Here is a 21,773-nt window from a genome sequence, read left to right as displayed (position 1 = left end):
GTGTGTTTTCATTCCATGATTAATGTGATTTGAAGAGAAGTGATAAAATGAGCTGTAACATGGAAAGTAAGCGTTTCCGGACACATGTCCACATAATATATTTTCTTTTTTTGTGTGTGAGGAATGTTTCCTGAAAGTTTGGCCGTACCTTTTTGTAACACCCTGTGTATGAAGGTAGCATCTGTTCCCGAAAGAACAGATACCATTGATGACCGTGCAGCTTTTCTAGAATGAAATGATAATTAAATCGGCACGAGTAATGACTGTGATGGGCAAACATCTACTAGGCGCACTACGAATGTAGTGGTGTGAACATGTTGGGAATTTGGGTCTCATGGGGAGCGTGCAAGGGATAATTCCCTGCAGGCGCGCTATCCTCTGTGCTTTCGGTGGCTCAGATGGACATAGTTTCGCCGGCGGACGGCGTGGAGGTAGGACGTAGTGTGCTGTGCGCTGCGCCGTCTGTGCTTCCGCGTGGAAAGTCTTGCGCTTGCTGCGTCTTAAAACTCTGTTTATAGAACACTTCGAGAAGTAATGAGTAGCATGCAGTGATGGCCCAACCAAGTCGAAAAGATACGTTGAAACTTACCTTTGATCCTCGATATGCCAGACTCAAGTCGTTTGAAGTAGAAAATTGGTTAGAAGAAGATGTGAATCTCTCCTTTAATGATGTAATTGGGATCCACCTGTCGATTGTAGCTTGTGTCGTGTTTGTTAAAATGGGTAGTTCCGAGTTGCGCGAGAAAATAGTTGTGTCTTCCGGAGGTGTCATGAAATTTAAGCACTCAGATGGAAACGTTGGTGAAGTCACCGTTGCATATGCTGGTTTTGGCATTCGCACAATTCGAATCTTTGAGTTGCCTTTTGAGATTACAACAGACCAAATTAATGCTGTAATTTCACCTTTCGGGAAAGTGCTCAGCAACTTTGCCGAGAAATGGTCAAGCGCGCATAAATTCCCAGTACTAAATGGCGTACGGCAGCTTCGAGTAGAGTTACAAAAGCACATCCCGTCGTACATCAACGTCTGCGGATATAGAGGGATTGTAATTTATGACGAACAACCGCGAACCTGTGCCGCCTGTAACAAGCCTTGGCACGTTCGCGCAGAATGTATACAGCGGCACGTTGCACAGCCGCCAGGCCACCGGCAATGACAACACTGCCGGGAACTTACGCCGCCGTGGCACGTGAACGGCCGACTGCTTCCTCAGCCCCTGAATCGTGTGCAAATACAAATTCTCCAGACACTGAAATTCCGATGGACGTCAGTGCCGCCATAGCTGACGACCTACAAGGGTCCCGCCAATCTACGGACACAGTTGAAGTTCCACCGAAACAAGCACCTGCAACTGTAAAGGCAGCAGATCCGCCGGAAGTTGAAGACCGACACACCTTGCAGGAAAGCGACACTAACTTGGATACTGAAGAAAGTCCGTCGAGAGGCAATTCTCCAAAGAAAAATAAGAAACGCCGGCTGGCGCGCAAAGGTGCAGAGGAGACAGCTCCCACACTCCGACAAAAAGCGAAGGAAATATAGTAGCCAACAGATCTATAGCAACACGAAAGCGACACCAGTTTCTGAGGAGCGTTCCCCTTCTGCGCTGGAAAAACGAGACGTCCAAGGAAAGCCAACAACGAAAGCATCCAGCCACCCCCAAGAAACGAGTCACTCTCATGAAGCTTCACTCGTCCCACCCACGACGACAACCTCAACCAGCTGGGCAGACGAAAGCGACCATAACAATGCCGACGAAGAAATGACAGAAGTTTCAGAAACTAAGACAGACTGTAAGCTAGCCCCACAGGTGGCTGATTTCTTCAACGAAGACGTCTCCGTGAACGAACATTCTAAAGAACATGGACACACCACTGAAACATTTGCTACCTGTGAATATTATTAAAATGCGTTTTAAAGCTGACGCTTGCGAGACAAAACAGTAGAATGTATTTTAAAGTTAGATCAAGCAGAACGAAGAATGTCTGACATACAAGCATACAAAATCGACCAGTAAACCTTAATAAGGGTCATAGTTCCTTTAAACTACAGAACTCAAAAGATTTTATATATGCTTCTGACAGTGACATTATACTTTTACAAGAAGTGACAGACATTGAGCTTGGTAACGTACCTGGCTTCAACGCCATTACAAACCCAGGGCATGGAGCGGAGATTGGCTCGGCTCTGCTCACAAAGGAGGGCATAGTAGTCCAAGATGTAGTAAAACTACCAAACAGTAAAGGCATAGCGGCCACAATAAACAAAATACGACTCATTAACGTGTATGCCCCTTCAGGATCCAGTAACAGGCACCGCAGAACGGAGTTCTTTAAAGAAGAAATTTTCCCACTATTTGGAACTCGATATGAACACCTTATCCTGCGAGGAGATCTTAACTGTGTTTTGCATGCCAAAGACCAAACTCCCAATTTCAACAAGTGTACTGAACTGGAACGTATAGTTAATGACTTACGACTAATAGACTCATGGGAACATATGCACGGTGCAGCCCCTGGCTTCACCCTTGCCACAAGTCACTCGGCGACCCGTCTCGACAGGATATATGTAACGCACAATTTGAAACACCTCATTTTGCAGTCCGAAGTATGGCCTACCGTTTTTTCGCATCATGCTGCATACATATGCACGATCAATCTGATAAAACAAGGGCCCTTCCGAGGTAGAGGCACATGGAAGCTCAACGTGTCACATCTGGAAGACCATGCTTGTCAGGAGGCATTTTACAAGGTATGGCGAGAGTGTGAAAGCAAATTTAGCTCGTACAACTCTGGCACTGACTGGTGGCTGAAACACGCCAAACCTAAAATATGGAGGTTTTTCATAAACTACTCAAAAGACAAAAACGTTTGGTACAAATCAACTATAGAATTTTACTTTCAATGTCTAAGGGATTTGTACAAGTCCGATGCAACAGTTGTGGACATCTACGAAAGAATTAACAAAATTAAAGCAAAAATTTTAGCACTACGGCGTAAAAAACTGGAAGGCTACCAAATAAGGTCGCGTGCCCAGAATATAGCACAGCACGAGGTCACTTCCATTTATCATGTCATTCGTGAAAGCAAAAGGGCGTCTCGCAATATATTAACTGAAATAAAAGCTGATGATGGAAGAAAGCTGACGAAGCAAAGAGAGATTAAAGAGGCAATAGTACAGCATTTTCAATCCTTAATGTCTAATCAACCGGTTGACGAACAGCTTCAAGACGAGTTAATGATCAACTTCCAGGGCAAAGTATGCCACGCGGAAGCACAAACTCTCATCTCGCAAGTGGCTGAAGAAGACGTAGAAAAAGCTATATATGGAAGCATGAAAAATAAGGCTCCAGGGGCAGATGGAATTCCGGCGGAATTTCATCGCAGATTCAGTGGCCTCGTAAAAGGCAAGTTTACTCTCATCTGCAATGAACTGCTAAACCCTGAAAATGACATCCCGAAAGAATTTCGTGAGAGACTCGTAGTGTTAGTGCCAAAAACTACCAATACGAAATCTGTAAGCGCTCTGAGGCCAATTACGCTTTTAAACAGCGATTACAAAATCTTTGGCCGCATCCTCGCTCGCAGGCTGAAAACCACAATGACCAGCGTCACTGGCCCTTATCAAACAAGTGTGGACAAAGACAGAAGAATTCTCCATACCCTCTGTGATTACAGGGACCTAATCTCAACGGCCGACGTCTGCAAAATAAAATGTGCACTCATCTCACTCGACTTTGATAAAGCCTTCGACAGGGTTAATCATAGTTTTCTCCTTCGCACCATGGGCGCAATGGGCTTCCCACCTAGAGTCATTGCGGTAGTAAGAAATACATTAACAAACAACTCAGCCAGATTTGTCATCAATGGACACATTAGCCACCCGATTGACGTCACCAGCTCCATTAGGCAAGGGTGTCCAATGTCAATGGCACTCTTCGCCATCGCCATCGAGCCCCTGCTTGCCTCCCTTATGAAACATCTACAAGGACTACAAATACATGGAGAAAAGATCGTGTGCAAGGCGTACGCTGAGGGTGTTGGTTTCCTAGTCGTGAATGGCGCTGAAGTACAGAGCGCACTAGCCGGCCGCGGTGGTCTCGCGGTTCTAGGCGCGCAGTCCGGAACCGCGCGACTGTTACGGTCGCAGGTTCGAATCCTACCTCGGGCATGGATGTGTGTGAAGTCCTTAGGTTAGTTAGGTTTAAGTAGTTCTAAGTTCTAGGGGACTGATGACCACAGCTGTTAAGTCCCATAGTGCTCAGAGCCATTTGTTTTTAGAGCGCACTACGAACAGTAACAAAATATGAACAGGCATCTGGTGCAAAACTTAATAGAACAAAGTCGGGGATTTTTAACATCGGCCGTGGAATTGGGACGCAAACGCAGGACATGTTACGCGAGCTTGTAACCATGAAATGTCTCGGCATAGATTTTAAAAGAAATATCAAGCACACTATTGCTGCGAACTATCGAAAATTACTTAACAGCATACGCGCCTCTGTACAAGCACATAGTATTAGGAAACTCGATGAACTTCAAAAAGTAACAGTGGCAAATGTATACATCACATCCAAAGTTAATTATGTAGCACAAGTTCTACCACCACCTGCGACTTTGTTGAAAAGCATCGCATCTGCACTAGGACACTTTGTGAGCCGCGAACGTATTTTCAAAGTCAAATATGACATTCTGATGCTCCCTACGAAATGTGGTGGGTTAAATCTCACCGATGTCAGCAAAAAAGCGCAAGTCTTATACCTTGCTACCACATACAAACAATGGAAAGAACCAAGTGGTACCCTAGCTGCACATTTGTCAAACGAAATGGCTCCTGCTGACGTCAATGCACCTATAAATGTCCAACACATACCCAACGGACTATACCACATGAAATACTTTTTCGTAGAATACAGCTACATACAGGCAAGGATTCCTGAAAAAGACATCATGAAAGTAAAAGAACTTTACAATAACTTGATGAAAGACAAACCCAGAAACGACGTAGAACAAAAGTATCCTTGTTATAACTGGGAAATAGTATGGGAAAATATTCACTGTCAGAACCTGCCAACGTATGTCAAATCGACCTGGTACTTTGCTGTAAACAGAAAAATTACGACGAACTCTAAACTTCACTCTATTCGATTGGCCGAGTCACCGCTGTGTACATTATGTAATATATCAGATACCGAAGAGCGTAGATTGCTGTGTGACAGGGTAAAAGAAATATGGCTCTACATAAGACAAAAGATAGCGAGAGTCAGCAGAACTACGCCCAATGCCATTACGACTGCTGAATTTTTGAACCCTGACGGTATACCTTACCCTAAAACAAAACGAAACGCAATTAACTGGTTGAAAGGCCAAACGATGCATTACATCCTAACAAAAGAATCAAGCAATGGGGAGGACTTCTGGGTATACCTTACAACTGAGCACCACAAGTTGATGTGTACTAAAAAATACAAAGAAAATTACGCAAATTTTTTAACTAAAACAATACTGTAACCAATAAAAATGCGTCATTTACATTACACATCCAAGCATTTCGTATATTAGACGAATTATTTTTGGTTAAAGTTTGTACTTCACGTAGCAGGAGGAGGATTTCCAACAGAAAGTAATCAGAGAAGATCATCAGTATAGACCAGTTAAGCCTATGTGTATCTATTACTTTGTTTTGGGGGAAGCACAGTGATGAAACTGGTGTACACCCTTTACTTAGTTTCTGTCTTTCTTTCCTTTTCTTTTCACAAGAAGACACATTTATGTTAATTATGTGTAAAATCAAGCAGTAGAAGCCTACTTTACTTCATTACCTTCTGAAGAAGGAAATTTTACTTATCAGCAATAATGAGTTTGCTTCTTTTAGTTTTTCCACGCACGGAGAACGAAATTTACAGATGCAGTTACATTTTCATAACAATTATGTGACTGGCTTCTCAATGGAATGTACATTTATTTTTATTCAAGCCATGTTGCAAACAAAGGCAACAGAAGGGGCATATTTCGTTTGTCGTTCAGAAGAAGCGTATTTCCACATCATCAAGTTACAAACATTCTTTAAAGGCGGAGAAGCCGGGCCGAGAAGGCAATACTTGGCGAGCGTAAAGGACGGATTGAAGGGGAGGAAGGAGACCCGAAAAGAAAAAGATGGATACACTGTCGACCATGTGAGCAGAAGAGCCCGGCTTCGAGTCCCGGTCGGGGCAAACATTTTCAACATGTCCCCTATGATGTATATCACCGCCTGTTTGTAGCTAGGCTGTCGATTTAATTATCATTTCATGCACTGCGTTATCCCACTTCTCGCCATTTGAGGGTACGTCCGGCATTTCACCAGAATTTCGGAGGAAAGGGTGTGAGTCCCACAGTGCCGCGATCACGGTAGACTTATGCGATTAAAATCCTGGGAAGGTTTTATTGCACATACGCCGTTATATACAGGGTGAACCCGAACTCAACAACAAAATTTCGGAGGTTATTCAGAGATATTTGCTGATTATTTTGGCGTGAAGAACCCGTGGTCACCAGTGACTTATTACACTCAAAATGCATTTCATTTGATTTATTTCCTCCATTTATCTTTGTATTGCACTGAAAATACCTGCACAGCAGAGGAAATGAAGACGGTATGCGCTGTGTGTCTTGTTTCCATTACCTCACGACATTTGCTGCTGACAAGAGTAATGTCCACATCATTCGTCACCACCAAGCATCTGTTCAGTACGGATCGATTCCGTCTTGGGTTTGTTTTTCCGTCTTTGTCACTTGTTCGTTAACAGTGATGCACAGAAATATGTAAAGATGTACTGACGAAGAGTTGACCGACGTGGGTTTCGTATATGGATTCACTGCACCCAACAGAAGAGCTGCACACCGACGCTACGAGTGAGCTGTATCCGCAGCAACACAAGCAAAAATGGCTCTAAGCATCAGTCCCCTAGACTTAGAACTGCTTAAACCTAGCTAACCTAAGAACATCACACACATCCATGCTCGAGGCACGATTCGAACCTGCGACCATAGCAGCAGCGTGGTTCCGGACTGAAGCGCCTAGAAACGCTCGGCCACAGCGGCCGGCGCGCCACAAGCACGTCACGGTACTTTTGCACCTGTACGTAGACGCCTACGAGAAACATCTTTATAAGCTTTTCCGCTTTTGTAAACGTATTCCAATGGAGACAAAGGTAATTACGGTAACAACCGAATAAATCATTATTACATTGTTACTCTGCAACAAATCAGCGGAGGCTAAGGATGCCTCATACAAAAACACTCAGAAAATATGTAGGAATGACACAGAACATCGTTTACTTCCCCTTGGTTATGAATTTTGACTCTAATTATAATAACACTCTACCACACGTAACTTCATAGTCTAATTACACCAGCACTGTACATATATCGATTTAAAGCAAGAGAAAGAACCAGCCAAAAATTCACTTCTGTAACGTAATATAGAACAACCTACCAGACATTGTAAGCGGGGGACTAGCAGGGGCGCGTGACTTAATTTCAACAGAGAACCTACCATCTGAGGCAGCGTTACTTGAAGCCCAGTCGCACATACTTGAACTGTGAACCTACCTGCCCTTACCTGTGATGCCGATGTTCTCACTCTGCGCTCCCACACGTGAAACCTGGTTCAAGCTCTCATGAACGCAACACTTCAGAAGCTGTCTGTACACAATAAAAGAAGGAACAAATTAGTCTGGTAAAATTAGATATAATATTGAGGCCTTTTTCCTCCAGTTAAATTGGTGTATTATGCAAATCTGACAACAGCAATCGTCAGAATTCAAAGAGCTTCGCGACTGAAACTAATTCCGACCGACAAGTCAGTTTAACACTAGTGAATTAGCTACGTGCACATACTATTACCACCGTCACTTTGTTGCTCTGCTACGCGGGATTTAGAAATGAACCGACAATATATTTTTGGATCTGCTGGTAATGAGTCGCACAATTTGTGCAAAACACAAAAGAAGTTTATCCCACAGTCACAACCAGACAGCCATCAGCGATAACCTATCACAACACTGACACACAACTAGGTAATTAACATCGCCCAACTTAGCGACATCTGGTTGCGTGACACCATATGATGCGCCATAATCTTCGTTCAATTAACCTGTCTATAACTAAACATGCACACACTGTCACCAGCAAAATTACAATTTGAAGCACCAATTAAAAGCACTGCCTATGTGATTGTATGTATTCAGACTTAACATCAAATGAACAAATAGAAAGCTTATGGTGTAACTAAGGTGGACCGCCGTCTAACATAGATCCTACCTCAGCCAAGCTCCATCTTGTTATCGTCTACAGAACGGTATATCACTCCTAATCATAACATGTTGGCTTTTTGTGAAGTCAGACAAGCCACTTTAGTGACCATTTTGTTACCAAAATTATACCATTCTACATTGGTTCCTCCAGTGGAAACTGTTCGAGAACACTCTCTGAAATAATTCTCGCTTCGTTCCTACTCTCATAAAATGTGGTTTTTGGATGGACTACTTTTGTTTGCCTGGCTGTCCATCCCTTGGACTAGTCCACCATCTAGTTGCCAAAGGTGTCTGCTCTCACAAATTGTGTCTAACTTTTACACTGATTAGTCAAAATATTATGATCAGCTACCTAATAGCGGATATGTCCACATTTGGCGCTGATAACAGCGTCGACGCGTCGTTGCATGGAAGCAGTGAGGCCTTGGTAGGCCGCTAGAGGGAGTTGGCACCACATTTGCACACGTAAGTTACCTAATTCTCTGACGCCACGTCCAATCACATCCCAGATGTGTTCGATCAGATTCAGATCTTGTGAGTTGGGGGGACATCACATCAATTGCAACTCGCCACTGCGTTCCTCGAACCCCTCCATCACACTCCTGCCCTTATGACATGGCGCATTATCTTGTTGAGAAGTGCCACTGCCGTAGGGAATCATGATCGTCACGTAAGGGTGGACGTCGTCTGCAACCAGTGTACGATAATCCGTGGCCGTCATAGTACCTTGTACGAGCTCCACTGGTCCCATAGATGCCCATGTGAATGTTTCCCAAAGCAAACTAGAGCCGCCGCCCGCTATGCAACGCCCTGCCACTGCGTCAGCGTCCAGTGGCAATAATCATATGCCCATTTCAGTCGTAGTTGTCTATGTCATAGTGTTAACGTTGTCACATGCATAGGTGGCCGGCTGCGAAGGTCCATTGTTAGGAGTGTTCGGTGCACTGTGAGTTCAGGCGCACTTGTATTCTGCCCAGAATCGAGGTCTGCTGTTTCTGATGTTAGTTCCGTCACAGTTCGCTGCCTGTCCTGTTTTGACAATCTGCCCAGCCTACGATGTCCGACATCTGTAATGAGGGGTGGCCCCCCAACCCTGCAACCTCTGGACGTGGTTTCGCCACGTGTTGAAGACACTCATGAGAGCACTTCTCGAACACTCAACAAGTCGTGCAGTTTCCGAAATGCTCGTGCACAGCCTCCGGGCGATCACAATCTGCCCTCGGTCAAACCCAGGTAGACCGCGCGCCTTACCCGTTCTACAGACGGACAGTACGCTCACTAATACTAAATGCACCGTGCGTGTGTCTGACTAGCTGTCAGCATCACTGTCACGGCTCAGACCTTCGTACTTTTTTCTCTGGAGTTCTGTTTCATCCTGTATACTCAGAGTCGTCTGTAAGATTAGGGCTGTTTCAGTGACTACATATGTGCATATGTGCATTGTCAAACTTGTATGTGACGGCTTAGAAAATTGCAGCAGTCCTGGTTGACACAAAACTACAGCTGATGATCAACCATCAATAACATACCCCATGCGCATATAGTGCGCTCACTTATAATTTATTTCCCCTCTTAAATATTCTCTTTCTACAAATCAAGGCTAAAGTAGAAAAATAAAGATGCTTCAAAACGTTATGATATGAAACTTTCTCGAAATGCAGAAAAAAAGTCACAATATAAACAAAATGAAAAAAAAGTCAGGCAATGTCTTCATGTTCGATTATAGAACATGTTTGAAGATGCGAAATTAATTTGTCAGTTTGGTGCACCAAAAGGATTGTCATATGGAGGGTGGCTTGCTATAATCAGTAACTGAGCACAATCGGCAAAGTGTGATATTGTGAATATTGAGTATATTGGAACGTCATTGGAATTGAATGTTGTTCTTCTTGAACTTAGTATCAAACGGTATACCATCTTCGTGTTTCTCTTCAGACCAATATAACATATCGCAACATAAGAAACGTACACTCTCACAGCTGTTTCATTTATGAAAGCAGTCACTTTTTTATATAAATAAATCTAACGTATACAAAAAATGACTCTGGTAGTTCTTCCGTCATGATGCATGATTAATGTAATGGCAGAGCTCGACCCAATGTATGAGACGTACAACAAAACATCCGCGCAATTTTCATTAGAGCGAGGTTTTCGTTTTTGGAGATTTCAAATAAATTTCACTTGAACTACTTATCTTTCGCGAATCATCAGACTTGTTCTTAAGGGTACTAATATTACTTCTTGTCTGTGGTCGCATGCTGCAATTTTCGAAGAGTATCAAATACAGAAACAAAACATTACAGTTTCTTGAATCATAGAGACATGATGCTATGCTTAACAAATTTTTCTGTTTCAGGCCATTGCTAAAACAAATAAAAAATTCGGCCGAATCTCACATTGTGCTTGACTGCTCGACATCACGGATATACGACGTACTCAAGCAAGCACAACAAATTGGAATGATGAGTGATTATCACAGCTACCTAATAACTTCATTGGTAAATACTGATTTTTAACACTGATTTTTATTATAGTATAATTAGTCTTGTAATGTTAAAATATAAGACTTATACCAGTCTGAAAATGTATTATTGTTAACATTTCTTTGTAAGGTGTCATGGGGACCTTAATATTTTTTAAATTATAACTGTGGATGTTTACAAATGTGCATATATGCATGTTCCACTTCTCCATCTAAACCACTGGACTGATTTCAACCAAACGTATCATTTACCGTCCGGAAAGAACCACTGTAGAGGTATGAACCAGCGTGGGGCTGAGGGTGAAAAAGTATCGTAGCTCTAGAGGTGTGAATGGCCAAATTATATTCATCCAATATTTGATGTTCAAATGTGTGTGAAATCTTGTGGGACTTAACTGCTAAGGTCATCAGTCCCTAAGCTGACACACTACTTAACCAAAATTATCCTAAGGACAAACACACACACCCATGCCCGAGGGAGGACTCGAAACTCCTCCGGGACCAGCCGCACAGTCCCTGACTGCAGTGCCCGAGACCGCTCGGCTAATCCCGCGCGGCCATCCAATATTTGAGAATGAAAGCATTTCCTGACTTTCAACCAACTTTGCCCGTACTTTCAAACCTACACGATACTTTTTTCTAGTTGGGTAGCCCCACAAAACGAAAAAAGGAAAAAAAGTTTATCGCTTACTGCATTCTCGCTGTTCATGCAGAAAAACTGTCACATCAGATATGAAGTTATAATTTATTACTCATTTACTACTAATTCTGTTCGCAAAACATTTTGCAGACAGTATTCAAATATACCCCGGAGTGTACCTGCTAACACATAGTTCACGAGATATAATGTCAGAAACACGGAGATGCGTGGAAAACTGGCTCGTCGTGCATGACGTTTTAATTTATTCCTTCTTTACTATTAACCCCGTTTGTAACACTTTTCGCAGGCAGTGGCCCCATATAGCAGTGGATGTACCTGCAAAATTATATGATTGTGCGACGAATAGTTCTGGAGATATGAGGACACATACACTAAGGTGCGTGATAACGAAACTTCAGGGCGAAATATGTGTACAAATATGAGTGAAAACTGTTAAACATATGTGACAAGCGCAAACGCATGCAAAGCCATGTGTAAAAAGCTCTTCCTAAACCCCTGCATCGATTTCGAATTTCGTCACATATTATTTAATATCTGGAAAGAAATACTTTCGTGGTAACAGTCAGCAACCTCCTACTGGGTTGGGGTGATAATGTCAGTGGGAAAGGAGGAAGAGGAGATGGACAAACAGAGAAGGGGAAGGAGGAGATGAACACAGACAAGGGGAGGGAGAGATGGACAGAGAGAGTGGGTGGAAGAAGTGGATGGACAGAGTGGGTGGAGGAGGTAGGCAGAGAGAGGGGAAGGAAGGGATGCACAGAGAGAGAATAGGAGGAAATGGACAGAGAAACTGAAGAGGAAGAGATGGACAATGAGAGGGAGGAAGAGGAGATGGACAAAGAAAGAGATAGATAGAGGGAGGGAGCAGGAAGTGATGTACAGGGAGACAGGGTAGAAGACATAGCAGAGGGAGAGGAGGAGGAGGACAGAGACACAAGGGAGGAGGAGATGGACTTAGAAGGGGTGACGAGATGATGGAGGGGAGGAGGAGATCAACAGGGAGAGGGGAAGGAGGTGGTGGACATGTTAAGGGGGAGGAAGAGATGGACAGAGGGACAGGGAAGAAGAAGGTAGACTTAGAGCATGCGATGGACAAAGGGCGGAGCAGCAGATGGAACGAGAGAAGGAGGAGGAGCAGATGGACAGTGATAGGGGGCAGAGCAGATGAACAGAGAGGGGCAAGAGTAAATGGATAGAGTGTGGGAGTGGATGAGGTAGACAGTAGGGGAGAAGGAGATGTACAGGGAGGGGTGGAGGGGGAGATGGCCAGAACAGGGCGAAGGAAGAGATGGTTTAGATTGCTATACATATGTAGCCCGTTACTTCCGTGTACTCAGCTAGTCATTAATACTTCTAACTTTTTTTCTAACTACAGGCATATTCAACCAAGAGCGGCTGTTTCAAAATAAAATGCTGTATATTTTTAACGTCATTCGATAGCATTTGAATAAGGAAACCGTAAGTCAAAGTTAGTTATTTACTCAGTAAATGAGCACTGCGAGTAAAGGCGGAAATACATTTCCGTCATGCAGAAAAGCATAGTGTTGATGGTTTGTCGTTGTCTATCTCCGACCTGTTATGAAGTGTCAAGTGTGTATCTGTGTCTTGTGGATTACTGCAATGATGGGCATCGTGAAGTGGTTACAATGTGTGTGGTGCACAATACAGCGATCTTCCTCTGTGATGGTCAGAAGCGGTCGACTGGAACTTTGACGACTAGTATGTCTGCACTCATGTTCCCATGTAGTGCAACATCGACCACTGTCACATTGAGAACGAAAGTGTGTGTTGAATGATCGTAACTGATTGTCACTGAAGGTGATTGTGACGAAAAATAAGAGGACGACAGCTGCAAAAGTCGCTGCAGAGCTGAATGTCGTACTAACGAATACTGTCAGCACCAAAACAACACAAAGTGGGCCGCAGAAGCGCAGAATTGCAGGGTGAGCTGGAACTGTAAAGCCGCACATCAGTGTTGCAAATTCCCATAAGAGTAAAACGTTGTGCCAACCTGGGCTATAGAGCAATGGAAGAAAGTCATTTGGTCAGATGAGTCTTATTTCATACTGTTTTCAACTTCTGGCAGAGTTTAAGTCACGAGTGTGAAACATGGCGAGGCTTTGATGATGATTTTGACAGTCGTATTGTGGTATTCCATATAGCATAGCACTCCATCTTCAGGCCACAAGTGGCCCACCGGGACCATCCGACCGCCGGGTCATTCTCAGATGAGGATGCGGATAGGAGGAGCGTGTGGTCAGCACACCGCTCTCCCGGTCGTTATGATGGTTTTCTTTGACCGGAGCCGCTACTATTCGGTCGAGTAGCTCCTAAATTGGCATCACGAGGCTGAGTGCACCCCGAAAAATGGCAACAGCGCATGGCAGCCCAGATGGTCACCCATCCAAGTGCCGGCCACGCCCGACAGCGCTTAACTTCGGTGATCTGACGGGAACAGGTGTATCCACTGTGGTAAGGCCGTTGCCAGTGTTCCATATGCCACGTCGTTATTCGGTAAGGCCGAATTACTGCGAAGGGCTATATGACCAGTTTGGCTGATGAGGTCCATTCCATGATGTTGTGTTTGTTCCTCAGTGGTGGTGCTATGTTCCAAGACTTCAGGGCCCCTATTCACACAGCATGCATCATCCAGGACAGGTTTTGTGTCCACGAGGATGAAATGTCACATCTATGCTGGCCACCACAGTCACAAGATCTCAATATTATTGAGCCTTTATGGTCAACTTTGGAGATAAGGGTATATGATTACTAACCACCTCCATCATCGTTACCTTCACTTGCCACTATTTTGCAGGTGTGAGATTCCCTTGAAAACCGCACAGGACCTATATTTACCCATTCCGACACGAATGGAAGCTGTTTAGAATGCCAACGGTTTTCCAACGCCGTATTAGGTAAACTAATGTGTATATTTTTGAACTTTCCATATCTTTGTTAACCCCCCACCCTATAGGTTGGAATAAGCAGTTTCGATATGTCGCTTTATTTCGCCATGAAAGACATACTTATCTCCCTTGTCATCAAATAAATTTTAGGTTAGTCGGTCTTCTGGCGTAACCACAAGCGCCCGAACGAAGACGAAGAACGAAAGACCAGAGAAGGCGGTGAAACGACGTCGGCCAATGGTGCGCGGAATAGGACCGCAACAAGACAGGAGCGCCCCAAAGCCGAAGTAAATATAAGCGGCGCTCCCGCCAGACTTGGCCGCTCAGATCGGCTCAGTATACAGGCATTAGTGGAAAGTATTCGAGGAGTATTAGCACGGCCTAGCAGAGAGTGCTATGAGAACAGTTAGTAGTGATCCACAAACCGTGTGACAGACTTTCCTGAACATTGTGTATAGCCAGGACTCGCATTTATGTTGCATGTCACCCATCGCTTGAGACGCCTTTGCACATTAAAGTTTTGTCAAAATGGTTCAAATGGCTCTGAGCACTATGGGACTTAACTGCTGTGGTCATCAGTCCCCTAGAACTTAGAACTACTTAAACCTAACTAACCTAAGGACATCACACACATCCATGCCCGAGGCAGGATTCGAACCTGCGACCGTAGCGGTCACGCGGTTCCAGACTGAAGCGCCTTTAACCGCACGGCCACACCGGCCGGCAAAGTTTTGTCAATCTGCTTTCTAGAAATAACACCACTAATGTTATTTGCTTGAATTGTTCTATAGCATTCCGAGAACGCAGCATCCCTTAGGCAGCCTATACGAGACGAGTGGGTAAGACCCAACAGTCAGTGGGCTCGAGATATGTGGCGCTATCTATTGCCCTCCGTTTATACCCTTTTACACGGTCCATTCACATTAATGTTACCGCCTGTCAGAAGCCTGAATGACCACCTTTTGCAGCGCGGACGTGCAGAAAGAGAGTCACTGAGATTCTGGAAAGTACCGACATGGATATGGAGCCATGTCGACTCCAGCGCCTGCGCCAGGCTTCTCGGATGAAGATCCATGACGCCAACAGCTCGATCGACAGATTCTCGATTGGGTTTAAATCCGGGGAGTTCGGTGACCAGGGGAGTACGGTAAACTCACCCTGATGCTCTACAGACCATGCACATACAGTTTATGACTGTTTAGAATTTCGAAGAATTTGCTCTACAAGCACTGCATAAATCCATAATAATTAAATATAATTGATCGTTGATGAGGCGACTTAAATTAAAACATCATGTGCCAAATTCTTCGTAAAGCGGTTATTTTTGTTGACTGATTACAAGGTGTTACGTGGAGTAGTGAGAAAAAGTGACAGGTTAGTGTTCACTTGAAGTGAAGTGTCTAAATAAATCATTCACGCCATAAATACTGAGAGATCGACTTGCTGCCCATTCTGAGATGTATTTATAGGCGATTTCATGTGGGTGGTGCTCTCGCCAAAAGTTGTGTGAATGCAAATTAAGTAGTAGAGATTCCAGTTCTGCACAGCAATTAAAATTCGGGGTCTGGTCGCCCTGATGGGCCACACAATTAAAATCACCTGCGACGATGGATGGCGAGCGCAAATTGGGGAGTAAATGAATTATCTCCTCTCTGAAAAAGGACTTTCGAACGGCTTTCATGTTGGTACCCGAGGTGCGCATGTACTCGTATTAAAAATGCGAATGCTACGAAAATTAAAGGCAATACCTCTTCCCGAGGGATCAAGGGCACATCGCGAGCAGTTCAGCATATAACGTCGCCGTTCCGGCTTCAATACCTATATTTAAAACACATTCAGACCCCGTCATATTTTAAATTTTTCTGGTAGAGACCTCGTACAGTACAAATTTGTCAATTTATAACTCGCAGATATGATGTCACGATTGCAATAGTTTCATAGGCGCAGCGATTCTGCGAAGATTGATCGATGTCATACGGTAACTTTGCTAAATATGAGCTTTTATACGATTAAGAGACTAGATCGTCAGCCTGTTCTATTTTGGGGTCATATTTGAGGTCTGGTGATTGAACTATGAAGACAGGAGACGATTTCGAAGAAGTGAGTGGCCGTATAAATTACTTGTCCGTCTTCCAAAGAGCGTCGGTTGTAGGTCTTTGATCAGTCAAGAGATTGACACTACGTGCATTTCTCAAGTGTTTGCGTTCTCGCTCTTTGAATTCCAAACCTTGGCCGGACTGTGATAAAAGGGTTCTTAGGCGTAGATGGAGGTTTCTTAATTATGGATAAACTTTCGAACAACATTGTCAATAAGTCGACTTAGCCGTTAAAGGAGAACTTTAGCATAAATGAAGCTAGGAAGAGAAATATTTGGTCACCATATCAGACTGTGGTTGAGGGAGCGATGTCTCGTCATTGTGTCTCGTATGCGCTGCGAACGACTGAGAAATGGCGAGGTTTATCTTTAAAGTACAAACTTCGTTTGTTGCAGATGATTGGGCCATTGCACACATAGACAATTTGGGGCGAGTTCTATCGACACCACGTCCGGTATCACGCTTACAGGAGACGAGTATTCACAGTTTCCATTTTTTTCGGAAGAAATAACTGATTGTCACATAATCGTACATAGAGATAGACCCGCTTTGTTGAGATACCACTCAATGTGGGAGGTTTGTTGGATTTAAGTCGTGGACATTATCCCTGGAACTGAACAGTGTCGACACACAGGACAAGTTTCCTGGGCTGGTCCTAATAAACAAGTAGCGCCTTGGTGTCCATTTCTACCTAAGGTGGTACATGTTTTCTGAGATCAGTCCGTAATACGTGGATGCCGTTGTTCACATTCAAGTGGGTCTTAGTGGCTCATTGCTTCTGTTTAACTGGTACACAATGGGATACTTCGTATAAGCGTCCTGAAATGTGTCTGCCGGTCCTCAAACGGCACATTGAAAATCCTCGCTGTTCTCACTCTACGTCCGATGTTATGTTATAACTTGACAACTTTCGCCCAAGGTCGCAATAAAATCAATTTCACCTTGAGTTTCAGTAACCGTATGTAAATGTACACTGAGGTGACAAGAGTAATGGGATAGTTCCTAATATCGTGTCGGATATCGTTTTGCCCGGCGTAGTGCAGCAACTCGACTTGGCATGGACTCAACAGGTCATTAGAACTTCGCTTCAGAAATATTGAGTAACTCTGCCTCTATAGTCTTCCATAACTGAGAAAGTGTTGCCAGTACAAGATTTTGTGCACGAACAGATCCCTCGATAATGTCCTGTAAATGTTCGATGAGATTCATCTCAGGAGATATTGATGGCCAATTCATTCGCTCGACTGTCCAGAATGTTCAAATCAGTCGTGAACAATTGTGATCCAGTGACATGGTGCACTGTCATTCATAAAAATTCCACCGTTGTTTGGGAACAGTGGCCGAACATAACCATTCTAATTCAATTTTCGGTTTAGTTGGACCAGAGGATGCAGTCCATTCCACGTAAACACAGCCCACACCGTTATGGAACCACCGCCAACTTGAACAGTGCCTTGTTGTCAACTTGTGTCCATGGTTTTGTGGGGTCGGCACCACACTTGAAGCCTACTATCAGCTCTTACCAACTGAAATCGGCACTCATCTGACCAGTCCACGGTTTTCCAGTTGTCTAGCGTCCAACCGATATAGCCACGAGGCCAGTAGAGGCGCTGTAGGTATTGTACTGTTAGCGAAGGCACTCGCGTCAGTCGTCTGCTTCCATAGCCCATTAACGCCTAATTTAGCCGCACTGTCCTAACTTATACGTTCGTCGTACGACCCACATCGATTTCTGCAGTTATTGCGAGCAGTGTTGCTTGTCTGTTAGCACTGACAACTCTAAGCAAACACCACTGCTCTCGGTCGTTAAGTGAAGGCCGTCGGTGGTGAGAGGTAATTCCTGAAATTTGGTATTTCCGGCGCACTCTTGACACTGTGGATCTCGGAATACTGAACTCCCTAATGATTTCCGCAACTGACGTCCCATGCGCCGATCTCCAACTACCATCTGTTAATTGCCACGGTGCGGCCATAATCGCGTCTTAAACTTCTTAACATTAATCAACCGAGAACAGATGACAGCTTCGCCAATGCATCGCCCTTTTATACCTCGTGTTCGCGGTGCTACAGCGATCTGTACATATCTGTACTGTATCGTTATCCCATGACTTTTATCGCCTCAGTATATCTCGCAGCGCTAAATTTTGGTGTGTGCCCATCTGGTTACAAAACCTTACCGAAGTCCTATGGCTTCCAAACATGTTAAACATATGGACTCTGCTAATCATCTGTATTACTAAAGAGGCAAACTCCCCATCGCACCACCGTCAGATTTTGCGGTAAGATGGACCAGTGGATAGCCCGTCAAAACTTGAACAAAGATCAAGCGTGAAAACAGGAAGAACCTGTACTGAACTGTGAAAAAAGAAGCAAAATAGAAACAGTGAGTGGTCCAAGCCCAACATGTGCAACAACGAACGAATTGTAAGAACCACCGCATCGTAAATGTGTGGTCACGGTGTTCGACTACAAAGCCGGAGATCCGTGTTCATACTTCACTCGCGCCCTTTTTTTTGCAAAATTATGAACTTTCCGTCTTGTCGTTTTACGTGTCTGTTCTCCTTCTGTAGTCTTGCCAATTGTCGCACTATACATTGGTTATAGAATATGAGTTATTTGGTAAGAATATATTACCATCGCAAGTAAATGTTATAAAAAATGGTTCAAATGGCGCTAAGCACTATGAGACAACATCTGAGGTCATCAGTCCCCTAGACTTAGAACTACTTAAACCGAAATAACCTAAGTACATCACACACATCCATGCCCGAGGCAGGATTCGATCCTGCGACCGTAGCAGCACCGCGGTTCCGGACTGAAGCGCCTAGAACCGCTTGGCCACAACTGCCGGCGAATGTTATAAATAGTGAAAGCAGGTGAGATGCTACGTAGACCTCTGACAGAAATGGAAACAACAGAAAAACCCGTGTGAACTATGTTGCAACAAAGGAATGTAAGAGACAAAAGTTCCAAAACGGTTTGAATACAGCGAACAGACACTTCAATGACCGGACGGACAGTTCATTATTTTGTGAAAAAAAAAAATATATATGGGCTATTCAATTTCGCTCGATGTTGCACATCGTTGAGCTAGGAACGTTCACTGTTTCTGTTTTGCTTCTTTTTTCACAGTTCACTACAACTTCTCCCTGAATTCATTCTTCATCTGTATTCAATTTTTGACGGGCTCTCCACCGGGCCATCTTACCACAAAATTTGAAGAGGGTGCGATGGGGACTTAACCTTGTAAGCAACGAGCACGGCACCCACACCCAGTTGCAGGTTGCCTATCTCAAGGCTTCCAACGACACGAAAATTTATTTTTCGGTAGTTCATATAGTGACAAAATTTTAAAAAATAAAATTGCTGACGTAATTTCCTAATTAAAAGGTATTATATTATGTGAAAAGTTCAGCACAATAAGACAAGTACACTACTGGCCATTAAAATTGCTACACCAAGAAGAAATGCAGATGATAAACGGGTATTCATTGGACAAATATATTATAGTATAACTGACACGTGAACACAATTTCACGCAATTTGGGGAGAAATCAGTACCCAGAACAACCACCCCTGGCCGTAATAACGGCCTTGATACGCCTTGTCATTGAGTCAAACAGAGCTTGGATGGTGTGTACAGGTACAGCTGCCCATGCAGCAACACGGTACCACAGTTCATCAAGAGTACTGACTTGCTCGGCTACCATTGACCAGACATTTTCAATTGGTGAGAGATCTGGAGAATGTGCTGGCTACGGCAGCAGTCGAACATTTTCTGTATCCAGAAAGGCCCGTACAGGACCTGCAACATGCGGTCGTGCATTATCCTGCTGAAATGTAGGGTTTCGCAGGGATCGAATGAAGGGTAGAGCCACGGGTTGTAACACATCTGAAATGTAAGTGCCGTCAATGCGAACAAGAGGTGACCGAGACGTGTAACCAATGGCACTCCATACCATCACGCCGGGTGATACGCCAGTATGGCGATGACGAATACACGCTTCCAATGTGCGTTCACCGGGATGTCGATAAACACGGATGCGACCATCATGAAGCTGTAATGAGAACCTGGATTCATCCGAAAAAATGACGTTTTGCCATTCATGCACCCAGGTTCGTCGTTGAATACACCATCGCAGGCGCTCCTGTCTGTGATGCTGCGTCAAGGGTAAACGCAGCCATGGTCTCCGAGCTGATAGTCCATGCTGCTGAAAACGTCGTCGAACTGTTCGTGCAGATGGTTGTTGTCTTGCAAACGTCCCCATCTGTTGACTCAGGAATCGAGACGTGGCTGCACGATCCGTTACAGCCATGCAGATAAGATGCCTGTCATCTCGACTGCTAGTGATAACAATCCGTTGGGATCCAGCACGGCGTTCCGAATTACCCTCTTGAGCCCACCGATTCCATATTTTGCTAACAGTCATTGGATCTCTACCAACGCGAGCAGCAATGTTGCGATACGATAAACCGCAATCGCGATAGGCTATAATCCGAACTTTATCAAAGTCGGAAACATGATGGTACGCATTTCTCCTCCTTACACGAGGCATCATAACAACGTTTCACCAGGCAACGCCGGTCAACTGCTGTATGTGCATGAGAAATCGGTTGGAAACTTTCCTCATGTCAGCATGTTGTAGGTGTCGCCACCGGCGCCAACCTTGTGTGAATGCTTTGAAAAGCTAATCATTTGCATATCACAGCATCTTCTTCTTGTCGGTTAAATTTCGCGTCTGTAGCACGTCATCTTCGTGTTGTAGCAATTTTAATGGCCAGTAGTGTATTATAGTTTTAAACTGTGTATATGTCTTGAGGCAGCGTAACACACCGCTTACAAATATCCTGACTACATTCATCCAGTATTTGAGAACAAGAGCACTTACTGACTTGCTACAAACTTTAGAGAATTCACAAACTCTTCTGTTAACCATAATAACAGTAAAGCATGGTACGGAAAAACAGAAGCTAGTCTTAGAGTATCTGCATAGTTTGTGCAGCATCTCATTATTCTCAGTTCTACGTAATTTTAACACAGATATATTTGATCATTTCTTCATTGCTGGCATGTATGTCCAGACATTATGAATCCCACGGATAACTGCATCCGAGTATACACTCAGTCCTTCGCTAGAATCCAATTGCAGAAAAAAACCTTTCAAGAATTTTAGCTTGGAATACGAGTATGTACTAAGTTTTACAAAATATAAGGTGCAGTCAGATGAAAACGAGATAAATGGAAAAAAGCAAGTTAACTGTTTATTATTTCAAAAGTCAACGACATAGCTGTTAATACGTTTATTCCACTTTAGGACAAGATGGTCAATTCCT

The 21,773-nt window shown here is 44.0% G+C and overlaps 1 protein-coding gene and 1 pseudogene across 5 annotated transcripts in view; one reads left to right on the top strand and one right to left on the bottom strand.

The window, feature by feature from the left end:
• LOC124555443 (glutamate receptor ionotropic, kainate 2) overlaps positions 1–21,773 on the top strand; it is a 187,554-nt gene that overhangs the window by 63,327 nt on the left and 102,454 nt on the right. For all 5 annotated transcript variants that reach the window (XR_006968555.1, XM_047129354.1, XM_047129353.1 and 2 more), the window contains exon 6: positions 10,651–10,792. Coding sequence is in view for 4 of the 5 variants with exons in the window: in XM_047129354.1 (XP_046985310.1) it covers positions 10,651–10,792 (142 nt within the window). In the remaining variant the exon portion in view is untranslated. The remainder of the gene's footprint in view (positions 1–10,650; positions 10,793–21,773) is intronic.
• LOC124557143 lies at positions 13,806–13,923 on the bottom strand (annotated as a pseudogene).

The sequence above is a fragment of the Schistocerca americana genome, chromosome X (assembly GCF_021461395.2).
Source record: "Schistocerca americana isolate TAMUIC-IGC-003095 chromosome X, iqSchAmer2.1, whole genome shotgun sequence".
NCBI classification, from domain to species: domain Eukaryota; kingdom Metazoa; phylum Arthropoda; class Insecta; order Orthoptera; family Acrididae; genus Schistocerca; species Schistocerca americana.
Note: the sequence above shows the minus strand (reverse complement) of the source record. Positions and strands in the feature narration are given on the sequence as shown.